The sequence below is a fragment of the Arvicola amphibius genome, chromosome 3, assembly GCF_903992535.2.
Source record: "Arvicola amphibius chromosome 3, mArvAmp1.2, whole genome shotgun sequence".
NCBI classification, from domain to species: domain Eukaryota; kingdom Metazoa; phylum Chordata; class Mammalia; order Rodentia; family Cricetidae; genus Arvicola; species Arvicola amphibius.
This window is the reverse complement of record NC_052049.1, coordinates 187,113,912-187,131,685: the sequence shown is the minus strand read 5'-3', so window position 1 is coordinate 187,131,685 and position 17,774 is coordinate 187,113,912. Positions and strand designations below refer to the sequence as shown.

General features: G+C 53.8%; 1 protein-coding gene across 1 annotated transcript in view; it reads right to left on the bottom strand.

Moving 5' to 3' along the window:
• Positions 1–928: 928 nt before the first annotated feature.
• Positions 929–17,774, bottom strand: part of Vipr1 (vasoactive intestinal peptide receptor 1) — a 30,978-nt gene continuing 14,132 nt past the window's right edge. Inside the window, exons 3-13 of the mRNA XM_038322839.1 lie at positions 16,620–16,727; positions 14,203–14,309; positions 13,527–13,633; positions 13,040–13,172; positions 9,290–9,443; positions 8,776–8,836; positions 8,462–8,528; positions 8,088–8,179; positions 5,409–5,538; positions 5,209–5,250; positions 929–4,622 (exon numbers count right to left, since the gene is read on the bottom strand). Coding sequence (XP_038178767.1) covers positions 4,431–4,622; positions 5,209–5,250; positions 5,409–5,538; positions 8,088–8,179; positions 8,462–8,528; positions 8,776–8,836; positions 9,290–9,443; positions 13,040–13,172; positions 13,527–13,633; positions 14,203–14,309; positions 16,620–16,727 — 1,193 coding nt within the window. The 3' untranslated portion in view covers positions 929–4,430. The remainder of the gene's footprint in view (positions 4,623–5,208; positions 5,251–5,408; positions 5,539–8,087; positions 8,180–8,461; positions 8,529–8,775; positions 8,837–9,289; positions 9,444–13,039; positions 13,173–13,526; positions 13,634–14,202; positions 14,310–16,619; positions 16,728–17,774) is intronic.

Sequence of the window (17,774 nt, the reverse complement as noted above, 5' to 3'; positions counted from 1 at the left end):
AACTCTGACACAGGAGGCCATGTCTCATTGCTGAAACATCTTGGGGGGAGGAACAAAAACTGATAAAGAAATGTGGCCCCCACTCACCACTGAAACAGGAGCCTCTCCCCCAACACCTAGGCAGCCTTCAGTGGCAAATGAAGCTACAGATTGACTAGAAGAGGATTTGAGAGAAGGGAAGGGAAGCCAAGGCAGGAACTCAAGCAGGAACTTGGAGGCAGGAACTAAAACAGAGACCACGGAGGAACGATGCTTACTGGCTCATTCCCTGTGTCTGCTCAGCGACCTTCTGTATGTATATAACCCGGACCCACCTGCCCAGGGTGGCACTGCCCACACTGGGCTAGACCCTCCTCCATCAGGAAACAATCAAGGAAACAGCCCACAGACACACATGCCTGTAGGTCAGTCTGATGGAGGCCATTCCTCAACTGAGGTTCTCTCTCCTCCGAGGTGTCTCTAGTCTGTGTCAAGTTGAATCCCTTCTCTTGATATTCACTGTCCCTCCTGTCCCGTGTGGAGGCTGGGGCATTGACAAAATGGCCTCATGACCTCTCCTCCTCCTCCTTGTGATCTGTAGAAGGTAAGTCCTAGATGTATTATATTTCCTGATAAGGCATATCCTTCATTCCCGTGGATGGGCTTCTGAGAACATCGACGGGCATCTTACAGTCTGGAGACAATAACTGAGGAGATGTACAAACACCGGGGTCTACACTGGTGAGAGCTGCAGGGTTAGCCTGGCGACGTCCCCTGCAGAAACCACACAGGACAGCCTGGAGCCCCTCAGTGTTTCTCCCACGGTGGCATCCTGAAACTCAGGGGTGCTGGGACTCCTGGGGTTGCGAAGAAGACTGGGGTGGCACCCAAAGAGGCAGTTGCTGAGAGTGTGGGATCAAAGCAGGCAAACAAAACAGCAGTCCAGGAATCAAGGTAAATAATATTTTAATACAGTATTTTAAAATATCAAAGTTAATGCAAAAATACAGGATGAACAATATATCAAGACAGAATCAGGATTACTAACTGGCCTGATCCTTCTCACGTCCCCAGATAGGGCACATCCAGATGATCCCATCTTTGACAATATCTAAAGTATCTGAGGCACGGCTATGGGATTTGGAGAGCTGGGCTCAACATCAACCTCTACAATGACTTTCCTTCTTTGGATTTTGGTTATCCCATCCGTCTTTTGTGGAGGCTGGGGCATTGCCAAGATGGCCTCCTGACGCATCCCTTTGGCCTGCTGAGGTTACTTTGTCCCTTTTCCTGGGAGTCTGTGTCTTCAGAGTCATAGCCTCCCGGGGCTATTAATATCCTGGCCATCCCTGGCTGGAGCAGGGTGTTTAAGAACTGCCAGCTGTGGCTCCACCCCTTCCCCTTCCCCCAGAGAGATAAGAGCTGTTCCTGTTCCCACATGGAGGGGAGGGGGGGAAGAAGCTCGCCACTGCTCATTAAAACAAGACCTTGCATGGCAGCTTGGATGGAGGGGCTGAGTCAGAGACCTCACCCCACTGTGCCCAACACGCCCTTGGGTGGGGGGGGGAAATGCCTGGGGTCTTGCCTTTATACTCACTGTTTCTTCCAGGGGGCTGCCTTGCTCTTCCCACCTTCTGCCCCTTTAGGTCACATTTCCAATAGCCTTAGAGGGTGTCTCCTCAGACACCCTGCAACATATGACATTCAACATGTCCCAAACCAGGCCATTGTCTCCCCAGCTGACCTCCTCCCTTCCCTACTGATGGTCCCAGCATCCTCTCCAGACATACACCCTAGGTCCTTCTCGGCATCAACCCCCAACCATCTCTCGACCTCATCTGATAGACCTTCTCTTTGTCTTTACTGGCAAGCACCCCCAACACCTACTTGGCTGGATCCACGTATCTGTGACATCTAAGCATGTTCCCTTGGGATCCTGAGACCTCTCCTAGCCCCCAAACACTTCCGTGATGTTCTGCTAGCGGGTGGATGAGCCTCCTTGGACAGGCCGTGCCCCAGAGTGAGAAGACTACCTGCAAACAGGGCTTTCCTACAGAGCAGACAGCGCCTCCCTGGGTTCAGATGGCACCTGAATTAACTGGCCTTTGCCCTTAGAGACTGTAGGGTAGGGTTCAATTTTAAGGAACCACCAGAATCTGGGTTCCGTTAAGTTCTTTTGGGTCAAGGCAGGACTAACGTGAGGCCAGTGGTTTGATGTGAGGGGAGGTGTGGGGGCTGGCCTGGGTACAATCCTCCCCACACCTTCCATCTCACTCTTGGGAGCGCAGAAGGGAGGCCTGCTGTCTGTGTAGGTTGCCTCCCAGTGAAAGATCTAAGGTAGTCAAAGTTGGTGAAGTCTTCAAAGTGTCCACCAGATGGCACTAGAGATGACTTGGTCTGGTTTGACAGGTGCGTGGCTGGGACGGGAGCCACGGGGGTTAGGGGGTGGGGGAGACTGGGATAGTCCTGCCTGTGGTCACTCCTACCCCGCGGCTGTCACTAACCTAGGATACTGGCACACGTTTCCTTAGCTCCCCAATCAAGGCTTCCAGTCTTTTTATCCCCAACTCTGCCCTTCCTTTCTGAACACATGTTGGGTCTTGCTTCTACTCACTCTACCCTCTTTACTAGGAACTGCTCTGCACCCAGGGCTCCACGACTTACCCCACACCACAACACAGTACTGTTGGGAGATTTCGGGCCTATTCACTGAGGCAGGGGGTCCGTTCTGACCTTCACATACTCCAGAAGATATTTCTCATCTGTCCTGGGATGGTACCAAGAGGCAGCAGCCTTTGAAGGGGTCTTGTAGGCAGACTCAAGCCTCTGTTTGCCATCCTGGCCCTCTGCATCAGCCTGGCATGCATGTCTGGCTCGCCAAGCAAGACAACTCCACATGCTTACAAAGTGGAACCAGACGCTTGGAAGCTACATCTCGCTGACCTGCTGATGTCACCTGCTTTGCCACACTAAACCTTTCCGTTAGTCACACAGCCTCTCCTTACTGACTTGGACTGGGCCATCTGCACTGATCTAACTAACCCTCTTGGTTGGCTCCTAGGCAACAGCAACCTGGTCCTCGCGTTCTCTGTTTGCTGTGTTTTCAGGAATGACCGTGAAACTTTGCTGTTTCTGATTGTTCTATTGGCTGCTCTGATTTGGTTCAAGACAGAATCTGTCCCTTCCAGCTGGATTTAGGGGTGAGGGCCATAATGGGACCAGTTATAAGCTCTTCACACTCAAGCTTGAGCCAAAGACTCTGGGGATAGGTGCTCACATGGAAGGGCAGTAGCTTCAACGAACCATCTCTTACTGGAGCAGGGATAATACACTTGCTGAGAGGAAGCAGGAGACCCACCATGGCCAGGGGAACTAAGCCTGCTAGAGCCAATATTTATTTATTGCCATACAAGCCTGGTGCAGTTCTTTGGGGATCTGCTGACACCAGCTTGGGTTAGAAGCTGTGTGACTGCAAGGGTGGAGGGAACATAAGATGCCCTGACCCCTGATGTCAGTGCCACACTGAGCCACTCTGAAGGAGGCATAGGAACTAGGGGATGAGGGTAATAACATCGCTGGTAATACAACCCCAACAGAATCCAGCAGGTCACAATATGTAAAAAGGAAGTCTTTATGTTGGCATTAGTGACAGGAAGAGATACCTGCTCTCTCTAAGATTGTTTCCCTACCTGCGGCATCAGGGGCCTGTGGGCTCACGTCTCTGGCCCTTGCTGCAGGAGTTGGTAGGAGAGCACCCAGAGTGGGCAGCTCGCTATTGCTTTGGTTGTGCATAAGGCTGGTGTGACAGATCCTATCTGATGGACAAAGCCACTTGGTGAGCATTGGCTGGGGTTGTCTTCTCCTTCCCAAAGGTAGGTCCCTGAGTTCCCAGGTCTGAGAGTATACTGACGACGCTGGGACAATTCCATCCTGAGTGAGGATCACAGCACAGCTGTGGTCCCCAAACCGAAACTCCAGGTCACAACCATATCTGTCTGAGGTAGAAGAACTCACCCACCCGGAGGAGCTGGCAGATAAAAGCAGGACACTCGGGGAGGGGACTGCATTGCATCCTCGGAGAGGAGTCTCATTGGCAACACTTAACCCGAAGCGACTTGAGGGCCACAGTGAAATTCTAGGCACGAACAGGGCAGAACCTTTTTGCCCTCAAGAGTCCCGAAGCTTTAAGGACAGACGGCTGCTTTCCAGGAGGCATATGCAGATTTTGTCGGCATGATTGGCAGAGGGACCTCTGGAGGCGGAGTCTGATGCTAGTCCCTCCCTGCTTCCTCCAGGGTTGGACCTCTTTGATCTCCAACTTGAATGGACTTGGTCCCCCGTTGCAGCAAAGGAATACTTCCAGACCCAAGGTTGGAGCTAGTGGCGCCGCTGCAGACCTCTCCAGGGGCCGGCGAGGGGAGGGTGCAGAGGGGCCTAGCGGCCTCTGGCGGTCAGACTAGGGAGACCTCGGCTTGGAAGCTGGAGGAGCGGCGCGCGCTGGGGCTGACACGAGTCAGCATGGACACCTGCGTGCTGCACGTGGCGCCGTTGCTGCCTCCCCACGGGTGCTGGGATTTGGAGCTCCAGCCCAGGACGCCCTGCAGATGCCAACGCCGCCACTTCCGCCGCAGCTCCGCCTGCACCTAAGGCGGAAAGGGTGGTGGTTAGGTGCCGAGTCCCAGCACAGCCTTGATAAGCTAGCCTTAGATAAATCCCTAGATTAAATTGAGAGGTGTTGTTGATATCTTGGGAGAGGAGCAGAGTTGGGACAGGGTTTGGGAGTCAGTAAGTCAACTCAGGAGAGTTGGAGAGAGGGAAGGTGGGATTAGGAAAGGTACAAGACGCAGTGCAAGGAGGCCGAGGGGTACTGCCTGGAGAATGTACCCCAATTCTTCATCCAGGAACCCACTTGAGCACATTTTTGTGGCTGCAGCTGCATCTTTCCTCAATGTCTTACCCCTGTTTCAGCCCACACCCGCTTAGCTGGAAGTAGTCTCCACCTCTGATGCACAGGAGCCTGGCTCCTAACCCCACGCAGGGTTGTTAGTGCAGGCTGTGCCTCGAGTGTATTTTAAAGTGAGATTCTAGGCAACTGGGGTGCTAGGGGCTCAAGAGAACCACTCCTGAGAGAGGCAAGCTTTAAACTGCCCTTGCTCTCAATGATCCCAGCAGGCCTGGGAGAGCCTGGGAGTTCTGGTCCAGGATCGCAGAGACCTGGGAGGCACTTACCTCGCCATTGAGGAAACAATAGAGGACTGCCACCACAAAACCCTGAGGAAGAAGGGGACAAGAGAGGTGAGGCAGAGACCCCAGGCGCTCCCAGCCCACCCCATCCATCCCTGGCTCCCCACAGCCCCTTATTCCCCTGGTTAAGGAAGACAATGAATACGGAGCAGGCATTATGACAAGGAAAAGACTGGAATCCGTACCTGGAAAGACCCCACGACAAGTTCGAAGACCATTTTCACCTCGGCCTTAAAGTTGTCAGGGAAGAAGGCGAACATGACATAGTGAACCCCAAACAGGGGAATCAGCAGAAGCGTGGACTTGGCCAGCCTCCTGGAGATAGGGAGAGGCAGGCTGTGGGTGTATGCATTCACACGTGAAGATGGGTGTGGGTATACCAGGTGACCAGATCGTGTGAGGATGAACAGTGGCACCCCCTCCCCATGTCACACCCACATCATTCCTGTCCCCTGTCTGTCAGTGTTCCTACTCTCTTGTCCCTTACCTCTTTGCCTGGGGGAACACATGAGAGAATTAAACTCCCTCCATTCCTCTCTTCTGGAGGAAGACCACTGAGGATATAACAGTAAGAGGTAAGACTTCCCAGTCTCCCTCCTCCTGATCAGTCTCCCTCCTCCTGATCAGTCTCCCCTACCTGAAGAGTGGGGTAATGCATGCCCAACACAGCCATATCAGAGATGCTGTCTCCTCGAAGGACTTTGGGTATACCCATGGACACTAGCTCCGATGGGGGAATGAGAGCTCTGAGGAATGAAGTCCCCCCTGCTGAAAGGCTGCCCACATGTGCCCAAAGTGCAGGAGGGTGATGAACACAGACTTGTGGCCCCCTCTCTTCCGCTGTGGTGCTATCTCTGGCAGTTGCCACTGTTCCCGAGCCTGCACCCCTCCAGAGTCCTGCTCCAAAGGACCAGTTTGTCTCTCTGCCACCTTGGTGCCAGCAGGGTCAGCATTCTCTCCAGGCACTCAGCTGTCCCTCCATGTGTACACTCAGCTGACCTGATAGCTGGTCCAAGAAGTGAGGGCTATGGTTTCCTGATTCCCAGCAGAGAATAGGTCCAGGGAGATGTGGGTGCGATGGGGACACATGTTTCCCCCCCCCCCACCTCTCCTGCCTTGTGCTGAGATTCTCACCCCAAGCTCTAAGCAGATGCACCCTCGTCCTTCCCCTCCTTCTTGGGCCTGGCTCCCAGCCACACCTCTTTGGCCATGAACCCATCCCACACTCGGAGGCTGACAGATGGAGGCTTTCTTTAAATTGAAGAGGGAACTGACAGCCCCTCCTCAGGAATTGCCAGCTCCAGCTCCCCCTTCTGCCAGCGACAACTGTTCCTTTCTGTCTCACCCACACAGACCTGGCCACGGCCAGTTTGGGTCCTGCCCCCCATATTCTAGCCTTGCAGCTGGACTTTTGGGAAACGAGGCTGCTTGGGTAAAGGACACCAGCGTGTGAAGGACGGCAGTGGGCAAAGCCCACAAGTTTCCTTCTGGAAAGGAGAGCAGCGTTCTGCCCACACAGTCTGCTGGGGACAGAATGCTGTCACACCGGGAATGGGAGAAAGCCTCGGCTCAGGCCTGACAGCCATAGGATTCCAGAATAGAATCCCAAATCCAGCAGCTCGTGACTCTCCAGCAGACAGTCTTCCAACCACCACTGAGATTTCCTCTAACAGAGGCCAGTTTAAGGACAGCCAGGATTCCGGGACTGCAGGACCCTTGCGGAGCTGCCAGGCTGATCTGGGCTGCATGGTGGGCCTCTGTTCTCCATGGCCACGGTGAATGTGAAGGTCCGATGGGCCTTTGTACAGGGGCCCTGGCCACATTTTGTGTTTCTCTCCCTTGCCTGTAAGTTCCAGTTCCCATAGGAACTTGCCAGTCTTCCTAGTGCCCAGCATAGGGAATGGCCCTCCTCTTTCTAAGCAATGAGCTCAATCACTGTCCCACGGACACTGTAGCCCTCTGTGACCATTAACACCAACTGTTAACTTGACAGGATTCAGCATTGCAGAAGGGACACCCCCTTGAGCGTGTCTGAGAGGGGATTTCTAGATGGGATTGAGGCGGGGAGACCCGCCCTGACTACTGGTGGCACTATCCCGCGGGAGGAGATCCCAGCCGGAATAAGAAGGAGAAAGTGAGCTGAGCACCAGCGTCATCTCTCGCCACTTCGAGACTGTGGATGCCATGTGACCAGCTGCCTCACGCTCAGCAACCATGTCTCTGCCATGACAGACTGCACCCTTGAGCTAAGAGCAAAAACAGACCTTTCCTTCCAGAAATTTCTGGTCGGGTCCTTTGTTGCAGCCATAAGGAGAGTAAACACTTCTCTTTCCTGCCCATAGAGGTAGACCCCAAACCTCGGAGGGTGAGGAAGTGTGCGTCTGCCTTTTGTTCAAAGTGGGGAACGTTTTGTAGGGGACTCTGAGTGTGACATGGGCTGATGCATGGAGACCTCTTGGCTGGTGCCTGGCATGAAATCTACAAGTACAACTGTTATCATTGATGAGTACTGAATGTGTCCTCCTCATGGCGGGAGATCTTGCGAGCATCACCTGCCCTGTAGGCATCTATTGTGTCCCCTTTCTCTACCAGGTACAGGTCAGGGACTGGGCACAGTGTGTGAAGAAGACACAGTGTTTTCATTCCCCTCAAGCTCCCTGGGGGGCAGCAGGTTTGAGCGTTAAGGACACAGGGTGAGCGTGAGAATAGCGGACGTGGGGTTCAGAGGCAGGGGCAGCCTGAGGACAGGCAGTGGCTGCCGAGCCTGGCTTTGGGTAGTTCTGTAAGAGTGGGGTGAGGTGTAGGGGGACGATATAAGGGCCCAGGATGGAAGTCTGGAGCTGGGGTGCTGGGCCCACACTTACGAGTATGGGCTGCTGTCATTCTTCCCAATGTCGGGTGGCCGTAGTTTCTGAACCAGGATACGGATGATGCAGATAAACAGGATGAAGTTCACCTGTTGAATGAGGGACCGCCAGTGTTGGTCACTTAGAGGATGCTGGGCTGTCTCCCCCAGTGCTTGGACACCCCTCTATAGTACCTCTTAGCAGCCCCTCCCTTTGGAGTGGGGCTTTCGTCTGGGGACTCTCCTGAGGACCCGCCCTTCAATTTACCTGCTCTAGAGGGAGAGCTGAGGCCTGGGAGGGTGATGGAAACCTGAGGTTCCCTTCTGACCTATTTCCTGTGTGTTCTGTGTTTGGTTGTCTACTCTGGGCTCAGTGGGGAAAGGAGGGCTTACCAGGATGGAGGTGAGGATTGGGGCCTTTATGATCCACCACAGCGAGGAGTTGATGGTGTCCCAGCACCTGAACAGACAGATCACAGAGGTTTGGGGGAGAGAAGTCCTCGGCCTGAGGATCAGCCATCCCCCAGGTATCTGCAGCTCTGTCCCCATGCCCAGTGTCTCATACTCCCCATATCTCCCTCCAGCCTCTTGCTTTGGGCTCGGTTACGTGGTCTTTCTACCTGCCAAGCCTGGGCAGTATCATCGTTCCCAGGGACTCTGCCCCCAAATGACAGTAGCCAGAGGAAGGGGATGGGACATCAGCTCACCCAAAATCCTCAAAATGGATCCTGACAATGGTCCATACCATGGTGAATACACTGGGCACCCCTGTGAGGGCCAAAGAAGAATGGAAGAGAAGGAAATGCAGGCGGAGAACACAGGGAGAGTGTTTGGAGAAGGAACCAGAGAGAAGGAGGGAGAAAAGAGGATGGATGCTTAGGGCTGCTACCCACAGTCACACAGGCTGTTTGCTGGGTGAAAACCCTCCAAGAGTGGTAGCCCGAGGGTCTGTGACCACTTAGGCAGGTTTTCTCCTTTCCTTTTCTGATTTGAAACCCTTTTATATTAGCAGTGGTCCTGCGTGTCAGGATCAGAATGGGGAAATGGATGTTTTTGTTCAGGCCCTGTGTCATTGTGTAGCTATGGGAGACTGGGATGCGGGATGCCCTCAAGGTCACACATTCTGGGGACATACGCCGCCGCTGTCATGAGCAGGCTCCGGTTGCACCCTCCCACCTCCCAGTGAGCTTTCCCAGCCTTGCCCCCTCCCTGGTACCATACCCCAGCCGATGAGTATGTACCCCCAGAAGTACTTCCGCTCGGAGAAGAAGGAGACGGCCAGCAGGGTGTGTAGGTAGAGACCCTCTACCAGCAGCCAGAAGAAGTTGGCCATGATGCAATACTGGAAGAAAACCACGGCTGCCTTGCAGCCTACCTGCGGGGAGGAGCGAAGGGAGGGAGCTTCAGGGACCTCAGGTCCTTGGCTGCCGAGCCTCTAGTTGCGGGGACAGACACGGTTGTAGCCCAGCCAACTTCATTATTGTCAGTTCCCAGTCAGGCTCTTGAGACGTACACAGTAGGTCCTCCTATGATCTCGACTTTATATTCTTGGGCACTCTGGGCTAAGCTGGTAATTTAAATCATCCGTCTGTCAATGTGTCCTCTTGCTACAGATCCCAGTGTCTCTGGGCATGCCCAGTTCTCAGCCTGTGGCTGGCTGCATGTGGCCGAGAATAGCCATGGATGAGGTCCAACACAAAACGGTAAGACAGTTTAAGATGCTAGGAGATTTTTTTTTTTCTGGTCATATTTTTGGTAACTCGATCTTAAGGTTCTCCAGTCTGAGCTTGATTGGTAACAACATGGTGTCACAATGTCCAAAAATTGGACAATAGACGGACAGGAAGACATACAGGAAGTGTGTCTATACGCCTACCCATTTACCCACCACCAGAAATTTGTCTGTTTATGTGTGCACATTATGCATGCTTGAGTGTGTTTTCAGTCAATCTCGCACTGTAACCGGGCCGGTCTAGAACTCACTATGTATCCCTGGCTGCTGTCCAACTCACAGCCTTCTGCATGCATTTATCCATTTATTGACCTCCTGACTCATGAGAACTCAGCCATCTATTCATCTACCATCCAGATATCCATTCATCAACTGTTTATCTGCTCATCCCTCAATGCACCCACCCACCTCGCTGTCCCTCCACCCACCCACATAGCTGTCCCTCCACCCACCCACATAGCTGTCCCTCCACCCACCCACATAGCTGTCCCTCCACCCACCCACATAGCTGTCCCTCCACCCACCCACATAGCTGTCCCTCCACCCACCCACCTTAGCTGTCCCTCTACCCACCCACCTAGCTGTCCCTCCACCCACCCAGCTCTCTCTCCACTTATTAATCATTCCACCCATATAGCAGCCCCCCCCCTTTTTGAGCCGGCCCAGGACTCATGCAGCCCTGCGTATATACCCACCTACCTGCTCCCTCCCTATCTTCCTTCCTCTCTCCGCTTTGCTCTCTGCCCAGCCCAGCCCTTCCCAGCTCCCCACCTCTTTATCCTCCCCATATCCAGCCCACTGCTCTCTGCTCCCTCCAGTGAGGATTGGAAGAAATGGGACCCTGAGGGTGAATCCTTGCTAAAGACCTCGGGAGTTCCCTGACCATAGAGTGTAGTTGAGGCTTTGGAGGGGGCTCAGAGACAGTGTGGTGCAGGCTGACAGGAGGGTAGAACAGGGGTACCGGCTAGTTTTCTGTCAATGTGACACAATCTGTGTCTGTTTGGAAGAGGGAACCTCAGCTGACAAGTTTCCCCACCAGTGTGGCCTGTGAGTAGGGCCGTAGGCGTTTTCTTGATTGATGTTTGGTGTGGGAGGGCTCAGCGCATGATGGGCATGCCATCCTTGGGCAGATGGTCAAGGGGGCAACAAGAAAGAGGCTGAGCAAGGCATGAGGAGCAGACCAGTAAGCAGCACCCCTCCATGGCCTCTTCTTCAGTTCCTGCCTCCACGTTCCTGCCTTGAGCGCCTGCCTTCGTGAGAGACTAGAAACTAACACGAGATAAACCCTCTCCTCCCCAAGTTGCATCTGGTCACGGGGTTTACCACAGCCACAGAAAACTAAGAGAGGAAGGGAGGCAGAAGTGAGGAAAAGGAGAAGGGGAGGGTGAACCTTCCTCCCGGAAGCCACAAGAACTGGTGGGAAAATGGTCTGGGCAGGAAAGGACACCAGGCGGTGGGGAGACATGGAGAAGGGTGTTGAGGACTCTGGGTGGCTGGGCTGGCAGGACCCGAATGAAGGACTCCTGGGTCTCCGTCTCCTCTCTGAACCCCTCACTCATTTCACAGCTTCAAGCCGCCCTCCCAGGGGAGCCGTTTGTCTTCTGACCCCTACACACAGAAGCGGGGTTATCTCCCCTCGCTTTCAGGCCTCTGGCTGTGAGGCACCCCCACGGGACAGCCTCCCCTCCCTATGACTGGAAAGTCCTTTCCTGGGTCACACTCTTGTTTCTCCAGCTGCAGGCGTGCCTCACCAACCTTAGGAGGACACTCTGCAGAGCCGCTCATGACATGGGTTAGGAAGCCAGATCCAGTCTTGCTGCTGGATGAGCTCTCTGGAGGCTGCCGGCCTCTCCCTAGCCCTGCGCTTGGCCCTAGCTTGTGCAGTTCCCCTAGGGTTTCCACCCTCTTGGGAGCGCACCACCAATGGAAGCTGGCATTGCTGATCCGGATTAAGTGTGCTGCCTCTCTGGCCTCACTCGGGAGTTATAGTTCCTTAGAACACAGCACAGAAAGGAGTCCTGGCTGCTTCAAGCACTGTCCTGGGGTGGGGTTCCTCTGAGACACTTGAGGACTATGATGGTTAATATCATCAACTTGACGGAAGCTAGAAGACCCTGGAGACACGCCTTAGGCATGTCTGAGAGAGGGGGAGTTTTTGTTTTGTTTTGTTTTTTTCCAGACAGGGTTTCTCTGTAGCTTTGGGGCCTGTCCTTGTACTAGCTATTGTAGACCAGGCTGGCCTTGAACTCACAGAGATCCTCCTGCCTCTGCCTCCCGAGTGCTGGGATTAAAGGCACGCGCCACCACAGCCCGATGAGAGAGGGAGTTTTTAAGATTTAGTGAATTAGGAGGCAGGCAGTACCATTCTAGGAGCTGGGGTTCCAGAGGGAATAAACAGGAGAAAGTGAGCACTGGCGTTCATCTCTCTGCTTCCTGATGGTGGGTCATGTGACCAGCTGCCCTGCACACCTGCCTCCATGCCTTCCTGCCATGTTGGACTACACCCCCACACCAAACACACCTTTCTTTCCTCACACTGAGTTTTTTTGTCATAGCAATGAAAAAAGAGTAACAACTACAGAGATGATAGACTCTCCAGAGCCTGGACAATAGTAACAACTACAGAGATAGACTCTCCAGAGCCTGGACGATGAATTCCTCAGGGGTTCCCTAGACTCTCCAGAGCCTGGATGATGAATTCCTCAGGGGTTCCCTAGACTCTCCAGAGCCAGGATGATGAATTCCTCAGGGGCTCCCTGAGCCTCCTGACCCCAAGAACACCTAGGACTGGGCTGAGGGGGGCAGTCAGCAAGATCCAGGAGGGAAGGACAGTGGTGTGGGACCAGCACCTTGTGTAGAGGGAAGAGGGTTGAGCTGGGAAGGATGTGGGGAGCACTTGCATAGACGGGGAAACTGAGGCAGAGAGTTGCCTAAGGTCAGATCAGAACCCAGCTATGAGGTAGGATGGGAGCTCTAGGCCCTGACTCCTGGGCCCTGACTGTTAGGTGTGGGGGGATCTGGGCCCTCACCATGAGGTGCCCACATGCATTTCTTACTAACAGAGGCTCAGCAACTTGCTGCTGCTGCTGCTGAGAGGAGTGGATTTGAGGCATGGTCAGAGTGTTTGTGGTTCTGTCCTTAAGGGGGAGGAGGGGCAGAGACAGAGAGGAGAAAGAGAAGGAGGAACAGAAGCACAGGAGGATGAGGAGCAGGGGCAGGGGGTTCAGCCGGGTCCTCACCGAGCCCTGGGAGCAGTGGTCCGTCTCTCCGCTGTTGAAGAGAGCCATGTCCTTGATGAAGACAGCAGTGGCCCTCAGGATGAAGGACATAAAGAGATGCATATGGATGTAGTTTCGGGTACAGTGTAGCTTCCTGTAAGGGGCAGATCCAGCTGGGATGAGCAGGGGCCTTGGACTACCCCACCCTGATTAATGCCATACCAGAAGATCAGGTAGGTGGTGGGAAGATATGTGGCCCCCAACCCTGTGTTACAGTCCTTTCCTCCAAGGTGACAACCCCCAGTCCCCGAACTCCTGGGCATGAAGTGTTTTGGCAGGCTCTCTCTCAGTGTCTGGTATGGAGGAAAGGGAACAAGACCACTCTAGAGGCTACATCTTGGCCACTTGCTGTTGAGGCTGGGATGGTTAGCCTGGCAGAGGCAAGGGCGAGGACTGGGAGCTGTCTGAGGGTGAGACAATGGGGGGGCACACTGGGGCTCTACCTCACCTGAACAGGCTCAGGATCATCATGGCAACCAGGAGGCTGGCAAGGGACAGGCCGTAGCCGATGGTGTAGCCAGTCTTCACCGCGCTGTAGAACTCCGTCTGCTGTTGCTGGGGGGGAGGCAGGCAAGGATTTCGGGTAGGAGTTGGGGGATTGTTGGTGGGGGATAGGCTGGCTATAGACTCTCCTGGAGCCCCTGCCTCACACCAGGAAGATGTCCTCAGGACTCCCAAGAGCAGCTAAGCTCCGGTTTTCATAGGCACATGGACCCTGTGCCCAGAGTGTCCATAGCGGGTCCTTCTTTCCGTTGTGCATGCTGGATGTCAGCATGGGAACGAGCGGAACTTACGACTCCCTCCCGCTTGCCAACCACTCATTTGTTTTTTAAAATAATAGGATTTTGGGAATCTCCCTGTATAACTCAGTCTAGCCTCAAACTCATGATCTTTTCGCCCTAGCCTCTCAAGTGCTGGGATTACAGATATAGAGAGGCAAACCAGCATGGGGGTTTCCATTGCAATTTTGGCTGCTTTGAGGACAGCGCCTCCGGCCCCCAACCCGTGTGATCCTATAAAAGTCCCGTGTATACCCTGTTGGGGGAGTCAGGGGACAAGGCCTTGGGAGTGTGAGCCAGAGGAAGGTGGACCTCAGGGTGGACAGAGGCCCAAGGCCCCCTCACCTCATCCACACTAGATGCACCATCTTCCATCCCACAGGCACTGTAGTAGGAGCTGGGCTCCAGCTGTGACCAGCCTGCTTCAGAGCAGCTGCGGCTGATGTTGCGTCCTGGAAGCAGGTGACAGACAGAGGGAAGATACAGTGGCGCTTAGAGCCAGGAGGCAGGGCGCAGGGTGCAGGGCGCAGGGCTCAGAGCGCAGGGCGCAGGGCTCAGGGTGCGGGGCGCAGGGCGCACGGCGCGGGGCGCACGGCGCGGGGCTCGGGGCGCGGGGCGCAGGACTCAGGGCGCGGGGTGCAGGGCACAGGATGCAGGGCTCAGGGCGCAGGGCTCAGGGTGCGGGGAGCGGGGCGCGGGGCGTGGGGAGCAGGGCGCAGGGCTCAGGGCTCAGGGCACAGAACTTAGTCTTGCTCGCACCATGCCCGGGTGCTGCTGGGTTCCAGCTCCCAGACCCAGGCCCTCAGGGTTCCCCTGAGGTGAGAAGTTCCCACAGGGCATCTGGGGGCCCCATGACAGGCTCAGTGCAGACATTACCATGACTCCATTTTAAAAAACGGAATTTGGCTCCTTCTTTTTTTAGTGCAAACACAGAGGCAGGAAGACTCTGGTTTGTGTGCACAGTCACAGCTACCTGTGCAGCACCAACCCAAAGGCACAGACTGATGAGTGACTTAGTCACACAAACAGAAAGATATCATGCTCTCTACTTATTAGAGCACATTAAGAACATGTGGGCCCATGGAGAGATTAAGGCCATGTCAGAAGAACCAGGCAATAAATACTCAAACACACCTAGACCAAGGAAGAGTTCAAAAACCTCCCTCACCTGGACCCCATAAGGAGCAGGACACAACGCTAGGGTGGCCTCACCGACCTGTTATCTGAACACCCAGTGTATGTGCGCCAAGGCACAGAAAATGCCTCACTGTCCCCGAGGCTGCAGCTCAGCATGTTTCCCACTGCTTGGCATGGCCCACTTGAATTCTGTCCACCGGTCCACTCATCTACTTGTCTGTCTGTCCATCCATCGGTACCTGGTTCCATGTCTTGCCTCAGTGGTTCCGTACCTTTGCCGGACTGGGCACTGTGTCTGTAGCTGCCACCTGGGACCTTACTGACTTGTCCAACCACCTGATTTTTTTTTTTTTTTCCATCTCTGCCAGCTCGGCCTTTAAAGAGTCTCTGTCTTGAGAATGCTGCGATCGCAGACGCCCTCCACATGTCTGTACTTACAAGGATGCCAGGGAAATGAACTCAAGTCTTCATGCTTGCGCAGCGGGAGTTCCCCCCCCCCCCCAGAGTTATCCCCCCAGCCCTCCTGCAAGTATTTTATCCAGCCATAGTAGAAGACTTCCTTCTAACCCCTCTTATTTTTAGTTTCTGTAAGAACCGACACTCCTTGTAGGGGGCATGCTTTCTTCAGCCCTGTCACCCCAAAAGTCAGGAGTGGGGGTTAGCATCACCCCTTCACACACTCCTGCAAACGCCCCCTTGGGACCGAAGGTGACTGCTTATACTCTTTCATCTACACTCTCTGGTATATCTGGTCACCAGCCAGACTCCCCCAATTCTCTCCATCAGCTTCAGAACTAGAGTATTATTAACTGAGTATTGTATTATTAACTGATTAACAATAATAATAGTTTTATTATTTTTAATAAATAGTAAAAAGTTTTGCTGCATAGGCTGTTCACCCCACAAGGTCATTTGGCTGATGGGTCCCGGGGGCTGAAACCTTCATATCAGGTGCTCTCTGAGGTGAGGGCTGAACCTAAGGAATGGTAGCTCGTTCACATCCCCTCAGATCCTCAACACTAGGGCCCTCACCTCTTCCTCCCTCTCAGAACCTCTGCCCATTCACTACACATTTGTTTACGGTCTCACTTAAAGGTGTGACCGTAGTACGGTGACTCCCAGAGGCCAGGCAGGTGGCAGTTTCCAAAGTCCCTTCCCATCGTGTAGCATGGGGCACGGAGTGATGGGAGGTACCTCATCTGCGGACTGAACGTGGGCTGGGGGTCCTAAGGGGGCCTCCTTTCCCTTTCTGTCTTACATGTGAATGTTTGATCAAATAGAGCATGACAAGGTATGTAAACAAAGCCGTGTGGCGGTTTCCTAGGGCACTAAAGGTCATCTGTCCTAGGCTGTGACAGACTGAGTCATAACCAAGACAACAGAACATGGGAGGCATAACTCAATCTGACCTGCCAGTCAATCAGTTATCAATTGCTGGGCAAATATTTAGCAAGCCCTTCCCACATGCTTATCTCCATGTGAAGAACTAATCAAATCCCACGAGTCCTCTCGATGCCATTCCTGGCCGTGAAGTCCCCCAGGTACCCCTTAGCTGGCAAAGCCCCCTCGCTGGCTCCACTCACAACACACGACCCGTCTTCTGGCCTTCAACCCAGGGCTCTTACCATGGATCGAGGAGAAGAGCTGGAAGATGAGGGGGCAGCTCAGGACCACCACCTGGCCCCGAGGAGTAGTTGGCCAGCAGGTGAGGTTGTCCCACATCTTGCTGCAACCTGTGGGGTGAAAGCAGAGGATACACTGTCAACAAATGGGCACCGTGACCACACTCTTCCTCCTCCTTCTCCTAGAGGGTCTCCTGTCAGAGTGGAGGTCATGTCTGTCCAGGCTGCAGAGGGAAGGAAAAGAGGGTCATCTCCCCATAAGGATGGAGCTTCCCTACATGGCATCATTTACTTATTTACTTATTTTAGACAGGGCCTTGGGTAGCCCCGGTTGGCCCTGTGGAGGACCTTGGGTTTCTGGTCCTCCTGTCTCTAGCTCCTGAGTGTCATTGGAGTTACAGGTGTGCGCTACTCTGCCCCATTTATACAACGCTAGGGATCAAACCCAGGGCTTGTTGTGCTTGCTAACTGCCAACCAAGCTACATCCACATTTGAGAGACAAGCACCAGAGATGCCAGGCAGGTAGCCTAACTGGTTCTGCTCCATGGCACACTGTCTCTCATCCTGGATGAGCTACTGGGCACTTGTATATGCCTTTTGAATGGTGTGAGCTGAGGCTTTGGTATCCAGGTGCTCCAGAGCAGTGGCTTTGACTCTGTGGAGCGTTCTGGGAAAGCCGTCCCTGGGAAAAGCGAGCAAAGCCTGTTTGCACCGTGTTCTGAACTTAACCGAGAGTTGGTCAAAGTGTGAGATGGTCATGTCACCTGCCGCCGCTATCTGAGTCAGTGTCGAGCACAGCTGTATACTCCAATCCACGTTTACAGCTCTCTCATTCCCAGAGCTTATATTTATAGGCACAACCTTCAGACTGTCTCCTCTATGGTTTACAGCCATCACGCCTGCACACGCACACGGCACTTGATACGTCACCCTCCTTTCTGTTTTTCTCTTTTATAGAGTGCCGTATATTTCTGGCAGCACAATGAGCGGCCTTCATTCTTATGGTTTGTGAGAAAACAGACATTTAGATTTCAAAATCTTCTATTACCAAATTACCGGCAGCTGTTTCAAGCAATTCAACCCCACAGTTCGAGCCTGCCTCCTCGACACAAACAAGGCTATTCATCCACATTCAAACAGCAAGCTCCATCCCAAGA